Source organism: Papio anubis, chromosome 20 (genome assembly GCF_008728515.1).
Source record: "Papio anubis isolate 15944 chromosome 20, Panubis1.0, whole genome shotgun sequence".
Taxonomy (NCBI): domain Eukaryota; kingdom Metazoa; phylum Chordata; class Mammalia; order Primates; family Cercopithecidae; genus Papio; species Papio anubis.
Genome location: NC_044995.1, coordinates 7783238 through 7792002, shown reverse-complemented (window position 1 = coordinate 7792002; position 8765 = coordinate 7783238). Strand labels below are relative to the sequence as shown.

At 48.3% G+C, this 8765-nt stretch overlaps 1 protein-coding gene across 1 annotated transcript; it reads right to left on the bottom strand.

The window, feature by feature from the left end:
• Nucleotides 1-920: 920 nt before the first annotated feature.
• On the bottom strand, nt 921-3947 carry LOC101010833 (endogenous retrovirus group V member 1 Env polyprotein). Its single transcript, XM_009195181.4, has one exon. It carries the CDS (start codon nt 3565-3567, stop codon nt 1933-1935), a length of 1635 nt encoding a protein of 544 aa, XP_009193445.2. The 5' UTR covers nt 3568-3947; the 3' UTR covers nt 921-1932.
• Nucleotides 3948-8765: the final 4818 nt, after the last annotated feature.

Sequence of the window (8765 nt, the reverse complement as noted above, 5' to 3'; positions counted from 1 at the left end):
GGTCTGTTTTAAGTTCAATACGGGAGAGAGGTGTCTCATTTTGTGCTAAGACTCTACAGTGGACGAGTGGAGAAAAGTAGTAAATATTGTGCAAAACCAAACAATTTATATGTTTCTGATAAGATTAAGAAATTCTCTATTCCTTGTCTAGAGTGCAAAGCAAAGACTAGATTCTGTAGAGTCACTTATGAGGAAAAAGAAGCTGACAGCTTCAAAACATGTATTGCTTAAGGCAGAAGCATTCACCAGCCACCAACTGGGATTCTTTATTTATTTTTTTTCGTTTTTGGTGAGGATTTCTGGGTTTGGAAAAAATTATTTTGTCTTTAATTATATTTTTCCCGAGATATAAAAAAAAGGAGTGAAGAGTGTTTCCTTGGTGATTTCTTGGATAATTGAGTATAGTTTGTATTTACTAGTTTAGATACACTAAATCCTCCATAGCTTCCAAAGGAGGGATTGCACAGAGACCTTTGTTACCAGGAGGGGTGTGGAGATCCTTCAGTTTGTCTTTCTGAAGGAAAGAATTCATCCAGGAGACACACGGAAAGAGTTAAATAATTAAGTACCCTTTATTTAAAAATAGGAGCTCCAGAAGAAACAGAAAGGCTGCTCCCGGAGAGTGAGTCAGCTGCTAGTGACTGAGGCGGAATTCCCTGCCCCCCTCCCCAGATGGAGTCTCGCTCTGTCGCCCAGGCTGGCGTGCAGTGGCGCAATCTCTGCTCACTGCAACCTCTGCCTCCTGGTTTCAAGGGATTCTCCTGCCTCAGCCTCCTGAGTAGCTGGGATTACAGGCACGTGCCACCACGCCCGGCTAATTTTTTTGTATTTTTAGTAGAGACAGGTTTTCACCATGTTGGTCAGGCTGGTCTCAAACTCCTGACCCGTGATCTGTCTGAGGATCTACCTAAGGAAGTGCTGGGATTACAGGCCTGAGCCACTGTGCCAGGCCTGGGAGGAATTTTTATAGGAGCTTTTAAAGAAACAGTACACCCTGAAAGACAGAACAGGGTGGGCTGCTCAAATGAATGAGTCTCACGAATGCTGAGGAGATGCTTCTTTTTGTTTGTTTTTTGAGATGGAGAGCCCCTCTTTTTGCCCAGGCTGGAGTGCAATGGCTCGATCTAGGCTCAACACAACCTCTGCCTCCTGGGTTCAAGCGATTCTCCTGCCTCAGCCTCCCGAGTAGCTGGGATTACAGGCATGCACCGCCATGCCTAATTTTGTATTTTTAGTAGAGACAGGGTTTCTCCGTGTTGGTCAGGCTGGTCTTGCGCTCCCGACCTCAGGTGATCTGCCTGTCTTGTCCTCCCAAAGTATTGGGATTACAGGCATGAGCCACCGCACCTGGCCGGGGAGATGCTTCTTATGAGAGTTTTACATGATTATTCATGAAGGGGCCTTGCAGGGGCATTACTAATAAGCATGTTTTGGGAAGTAGTCTGGGCACACACGTGCCGTGTCATTTGCATCTAAAATCTAACAAGGAATATCTGGTTAAAAAATAAAATCTCCACACAGGGATGTGTTTTTTTTTATTATTTTAATGAGCAAAATGGTTTATTAGGATGAATTATTAGAGAAGTATACATGCTCCTTAGTGGGGAATAGCTCCGACGTCGGTCACCTCTGGCTAGGCCTTGATAAGTTCCCTTCTGGAACAGAGGCGTGCAGCCACAAGGCCAGGTGTAGCCAGTGTAGCCACGCTCCTCTTTTTTGCTGACTCAGCGTGCAGTGTTTCCAAGGAGGACATCAGTGGGCTCCATTTCTAAAGATTCCTTTCCCAGGGGCTTCCTTGCCTGCTCATATCTGGCTACCTGCCTACCCTAAAAATATTCCCCCTCAAGAGATGGAGACCCTGAAAAGCTTTGGGCGTAAGGACGTCGTGGGTCTTCTGTAACTACTTCCTGCTGACATGGGACGAAGAAGTCATCAGGGTCTCCCTCTCTTGCTCTCTGTCAGGGAAGGAGCCCCTCCGTAGCTGCAGAATCTTTGCCCACTGGCATCCAAGGGAGAGATGTACTTGTAGGTGCAGGGGCCTCCAAGGAAGATTGGATGATCTATTTCCATTTCTAGGGGCTCTGTGTGAAATTGCCGTATCCTGGAAGAGACGTATTTCATCAGTGAATTATAGAGACAAGGGCCAAAGAGGAGAAAGAAGGCTATTAGTGCAGCTGGTCCCAGTAAAGGGACAAACCATGTGAGGGAGGGGAGAGCAGATTTCACAGCCTCCCAAATGGACCCTGCTGAATCATCTTTTCCAAAGTCATGAAGCCACATAGCCTGGTCATAGATCTTTTTTATATCCTCCTCTATCGCCCCGCTGTTATTGACATAAACGCAACAGGTTTTATTGATCACTGCACAGACTCCACCCTGCTCTGCTAAGAGGTAATCTAAGGCCAATCTGTTGTCCATGACTACGTTTGCTAGAGAATCTATGGAGGCCTTGAGTTTAGAGATGCTATCTCCGGTACTCTTAGCTATGTTTTCTATTTGTCTGGAGAGATTTCTGAGGGTGACATCATGATAAGCGAACCCTCCCCACGGGGCGATCATTCCTACGGCCGCTCCTATCCCTGCCAGTATCAGACCCAGAGCTCTTTTCTGTCTGGGTTGGGTGGTGTTGTAAATGGTCACACCTATCCCCTGTGGTCCCAAAAGTCCCACAGCACATTCCCCCGTATGTTGGATGTTATTAATGCAAGTAAAGAGGTTTGCCACGGGGGGAGTTGAATAGGTTCTCTTAGGACTTCCGTCAAAGGGCAGTTTATTTTTTTGTGGTCCACATAAAAACACATAGCCAGGAGGGGTACAGGCCCACCGGGGCATGCGGCTGTCGAACCACTTGTGTAACTGCGATTTCCACACTGCTGGAATAGTTTGATTGCATGTAGCGGATAGAGGCCCTCCCAGGGGAACAGTAGTTTTTGGCCATGTGGGGACAGTGTGTGCCTTGGGAAGCGAATATAGAACCCTCCATGTGATTAGCTCTTTTCCTTCCCAAGCTGCACAGCGGTTTTGGGGTGACTTGTCTCGATAATCGTTCATTTGTTTATGGCTCACTGGACACCAGTGAGTCAAGTTAGGGTGGCAGCCTGCTGGGGAAAAGCTCATGGGATGGATGGTGGGACTGGGGAATCCCTCCTCAGAGGTGTTCTTCCGGCCACAGCGCCCTTCAGGGCATGGACAACAGGTTTGGTTTAGAGAAGAGCAGTTGTACAAATAGAAAGAAGTTTTAGAGCTTTGATTGAAAGGTGGAGTGAGATCCAGGCAGGGGACTTGGTACGCTGAGTTAACAAGTGAAACCTGGAGTGGAACAGATTTGTGTTGGCCTTCAGGGATTCCCGAACCAAATGTTAGGTTTAAAGAAAAATTTCTTAGCAAAACATATTGGTAAGATGAGGACCTGGTGATGAAGTTGTGACAGATCCAACAGTTGCTTAGATGGTTTCCCGAAGCAATAATTTTGGAAAAATTGACAAGGGAATTTTCACTCCATTGTGCCTGTGAGAGTAGGGGCATGGGAAGGAGGGAAAGATAAAGGAAAAGGAATTTCTCTGTCATAGCTGATTCTCCTTTAAGCTTTGTGAAAGCAAAAGGAAAGTGGTGAAAATAGGAGAGACAAATAATTCAATGGTTAGATGGAGTGTTTGGTGATAAAACAGGCTGTTATCGGGACTTCAGGTGGCATGCAAGTGTGAGTCCAAATAAGGAGAATAACCAATGCCACCGCAACCAAGATTCCCAGTACTGAGAGACCTTTTTTTAAGGTGAAAGGAGAGAAGGCTTTACTTATCTTTTCCCTTGAAGAGGAATTGGAAGCCCTCCAGAGGCTGGCTCACGAGACTGAGATGCTGATTCTGTTGTTGGTTCTTCGGGACCTTCTCACAGTTTTACTCGGGAGGGATGTATCCAACTAGAGATTCCAGAAACTTTGATAGCTGTTGGGGTAGAAAGTAATAAAGGGGCCTTTCCATAAAGGAGAGACCCAGGCTGGTTGAGACCCAGGTGACCCATCTCTCCAGGTTTTGATGGGGACCTGTGACCCTGACTAGTATAAGCGTTGATTCCCAGAAGGGTCAGTGGCAGGCAGTACCTTGGACCAATGATGTTATGTATTTGGTTAGTTGGGTAACTTCTGGATCTCACGTTAGGTCTGCATGTAGGAAGGGTCTTCCGAATAAAATTTCAGAAGGACAAAGGCATAAGTAATTTTAGGGGCGATGCTCATTCAGAGTTGCCATGGGCAGCAGTTCTAACCATGGTGTGGAGGTTTCCTGGCACACTTTGTTCAGAGTCCTTTTAGTCGTTTGATTAGTCCTTTCTACCTTGCCAGAGGATCGTGTTCTCCAGGAGTGCTAGGAGTGCTTTTTTTCTAGGGCTTTTGCCACTAATTAAAGGGTGTGTGAAATGAAAACTGGGCCGTTGTCACTTTGTAAAAAGAAAGTAAGCCCACACTGAGGGATGCCTTTTTTTTTTTTTTTTTGAGTTGGAGTCTCGCTCTGTGGCCCAGGCTGGAGTGCCATGGCGTGATCTCGGCTCACTGCAAGCTCCGCCTCCCAGGTTCACGCCATTCTCCTGCCTCAGTCTCCCGAGTAGCTGGGACTACAGGCGCCTGCCACCACGCCTGGCTAATTTTTTGTATTTTTAGTAGAGATGGGGTTTCACTGTGTTAGCCAAGATGGTCTCGATCTCCTGACCTCATGATCTGCCCACCTTGGCCTCCCAAAGTGTTGGATTACAGGCATGAGCCACCACTCAGCCTTTTTTTTTTTGAGATGGGCATCTCAGCCAGTTGCCCAGGGCTGAGTGCAGTGGCACGTGATCTCAGTTTCACTGTAAGTCCTCGCTTCCCCCGGTTCACGCCATTCTCCTGCCTCAGCCTCCCCCAAGTAGTTGGGACTACTGGCTTCACCACCACACCCCAGCTAATTTTTCTATTTTTATTAGAGATGGGATTTGGACTGCAGCAGGCCAGGGATGGTCTTGATCTCCTGACCTCGTGATCCGCCTGCCTCAGCCTCCCAAAGTGCTGGGATTACAGGCCTGAGCCACCATGCCTGGCCGGGATGATTTTTTTTTTTCTTTTTAAAGAAGTACCTTGGCTGCTTCCTGGGCCTTTTCTGTTCTTGTAGGAAAGGATTTAATCCACCCAATCAAGGTGTCTCACAACACCAGACAAAAGCCTCTACAGGCTGCCAATTGAGTGACATACATCTGTCAGTCTTTCCCTGGGTAAGCTCCCCGATGCTGAACTGGCTGGCTGAATTAAGCAGGCCAGGGAGCTGCATTGGCTCCGGCCGGTTGTCCTGGGGCACAAGGAGGCAAGGCTATGCGTTTGAGGCCAACCCGGGCAACACTGAACAACAACAAAAAAATTTGGCTGGGCATGGTGTAATCCCAGCACTTTGGGAGGCTGAGGCGGGCGGATCACCTGAGGTTGGGAGTTCAAGACCAGCCTGACCAGCATGGAGAAACCCTGTCTCTACTAAAAATACCAAAACAAAAAAAAATTGTTTCTGGTTTTATTTTTGGTGGCACCTGCCTGTAATCCCAGCCACTCCGGAGGCTGAGGCTGGAGAATCGCTTGAACTTGGGAGGCAGAGATTGTGATGAGCCAAGATTATGCCATTGCACTGCAGCCTGGGCACCAAGAGCAAAACTTCGTCTCAAAAAAAAAAAAAGAAAAGAAAAGAAAAAAAAAGCAGGGTAGCATAGGGCCCTGGGGGCTATTACAGCACAGGATGGACAGGCGTTAAAGACCTGACGAATAGTCTAGTAGAGCCCTTTCCCGGAAAAGAGGTTTTTGCACATGTGCTGGAGATGATGTCTCCCGAAGTGACGTGACTCATGGAGTGCTCTTACAAGTTTTTACTGGAGGGCCTAGGAAAGTAGAGAATTCCTCCCACTGTATACCACACCTCAGGTTCCCGGGTAGATCCATATTTGGTAGCTCTTTCCTTTTCCTCTTTGGTTTTTGTGGGTGGGTAAGGTGTTGGGTAAAGTTGGGTTAAGGGCCATCAGGAGCTCCCTAGAGAGGGTAGTGGTCCTGGCTGCTTGATCCGCCCTCCTGTTTTGCTGGGCATTTTCTCCCTCGTCCTTTTGGTGTCCCTGGCCATGGACTACAGCTATCTCCCGTGATAGGTGTACGGCCTAGAGCAGGGCCAAGATCTCTGGTCCACATTCCAGAGGGGTATCTTTTGCTGTTAAAAATCTCTATTCCTGGCCGGGCGCGGTGGCTCAAGCCTGTAATCCCAGCACTTTGGGAGGCCGAGACGGGCGGATCACGAGGTCAGGAGATCGAGACCATCCTGGCTAACACAGTGAAACCCCGTCTCTATTAAGAAATACAAAAAACTAGCCGGGCGAGGTGGCGGGCGCCTGTAGTCCCAGCTACTCGGGAGGCTGAGGCCGGAGAATGGCGTGAACCCGGGAGGCAGAGCTTGCAGTGAGCTGAGATCCGGCCACTGCACTCCAGCCTGGGCAACAGAGCGAGACTCCGACTCAAAAAAAAAAAAAAAAAAAAAATCTCTATTCCTTCCAGATGGCCACATGAGCATGGAGCCCTGAGAAGGCATATTTTGAATCTGTATAAATTGCATCTGTTGGGTTTTTCCATAGTTCTGTGGCTCTAATTAAGGATATGAGCTCTGCTAGCTGTGCCAAGGTTCTTGGAGCAAGGCGTTTGGCTTCTATAATGTCAAATAGAGACACTATTGCATAACTGCATGTGTCACTCCTTGTTGGCTGAAACTGCCACCATCAGAAAACCAGAGTCAGTCAGGGTTCAGTAGTGGAGAATCCTTTAAATGTTTTCTACCAGCAGAACAGATTTCCTGCGTTGCAGGGAGAATTATAGACTTTAACAGGCCACCTCTAAGAAATGGGTTAATGATAGGCTCAAGTCCTTCCACTGCCTGTGGCCATAGCGAGTATTGTTTCTTATGAAAGAAGTGGAAGGTTTTCTTAGCCCCATTTTGACTGGGACTGCAGTTGTTGCCCTTCCTAGCATATCAGAGGCCCATATCTCAGGGTTATTTGTGATTCCAGATCGAAATAACTCACCAATGTCATGGGCGAGTCTTCCAAAAAAAAAAAAAAAAAGGTCTTTCAGGGAAGTTCAGGTAAATGTGAAGTGTGCCCCTAGTTTGGAGAGTATATCCCTGCCCTAAAGACAGATATTATCAGGAACTCATGGGAAAAGATTAATTGGTCTTTTGACAATAAAGAAGGTGTAAATCTTAGGAGGAGATGCCATTTATCCTGATTACCTGACAGAGGAAAGTTGCCTAGAGAAGGGGGTCAGCACCAAGCAGTCTGCTCCCAAATCCAATAGAAAATGTATTGTCCTACCTGCTACGTCCGGAGTTGCCCTTGGCTCCATCCCTTTGACGATGATGTCACATCTGGGAGCCAGCCAAGGCAGAGGGCACCCTCAGCTCAAAGTCATCATTTGTGTGGGGCCCTTTTGGCTCTTGGGACAGTCCCCTTTCTAGTAGCCGAGCTTATGACACAGGGGACAGGCCGTGTAGGGCTTTTCCCCCTTTGGCCCATGGGGGCAGTTTGCCTTCCAGTGGCCTGGCTTCCCGCACTGATAGCACTTCCCTGGGAGCGTATCCTTAAGGCAACCTGGAGGGGGCTGGTGGACTTGCAAAGCAGCTAATAATTGAGCCTGCCTCTCTTCTTTCTGTTTTTCCTTCTTCTCGGCCCTGTCCCTCTCCTCCTGGTCTCGGTTATAAAACACTGAGGAAGCTAATTTGAGGATTTGTGACATGGGGGCACTAGTTCCCAAAGCCAGCCTCTGCAGTTTTCTCCTAATGTCTGGGGCAGCTTGTGTGAGGAAGTGATCCTTTAGGACCAGTTGTCCTTCTGGGGATCCCGGGTCTAGGTTGGTATGTTTGATAAGAGTTTCCTGGAGCCTTTCGAGAAAGGCTATGGGATTCTCATGTGGCCCTTGGTCGATGGTTGCTAACTTATTATAATTGACAGGCTTGACTTGACTCCTTTTCATTCCCTCTATCAGGCATAGGAGCATATGATTTCTGGCGCAGATTCCTGCCGGGGTATCGTAGTCCCAGTTGGGGTCCTGCAGGGGGACAGCTGTAGCTCCCACGGGGTAGTTGGCGTCTGCCAAGTGGAGCTCATCCCCGCATTGACGTGCTGCCTCCCAAATGGTCTGTCTTTCGTCCAGAGAGAGGGTTTGTCCGAGGAGGATGGCGACATCCTTCCAGGTTAGTTCAAAAGTGAGGGTTAATTTACGGAAGCCCTCCAGGAATTTTCCCGGATTCTCTGAGAATTTTCCCAGGTCTTCCTTAACTTGGGACAAGTCGTGCATGGAAAAGGGGACCTGGACTTGGACTGGTCCTGTTAGTCTGCTCACCACTGGTAGCGGGCAGATTCCAGAGCGGGGACCTGGGGGCCTAGTGTAGGTTGAGGCTGACCCATCAAGGCTAAGAGTGTGATACAAGGAGGAGGGAACTGGGGGTGCCTGTTCTTTCTCTTTGGTCTCAGGAAGAGGAGGTTGAGGTGGGTTCACCAGGAAATCATTGAGGCCTCCTGGTTGAGGGCTCTGGAGTGGACGACTAAGGATAGCTAAAAGGGCAGGATCTATCTTGCAGCCTTTACAAAAATCGGGGTTTTCCCTCAAGATCATGAAGGTTTGCACATAAGGGACCTCTGACCATTTGCGGTGACACCGGCAGTAGAGGTCAAGCTGGAGTATGGTGTTAACATTTAAGCTTCCCCCCACTGGCCAGGCTTCC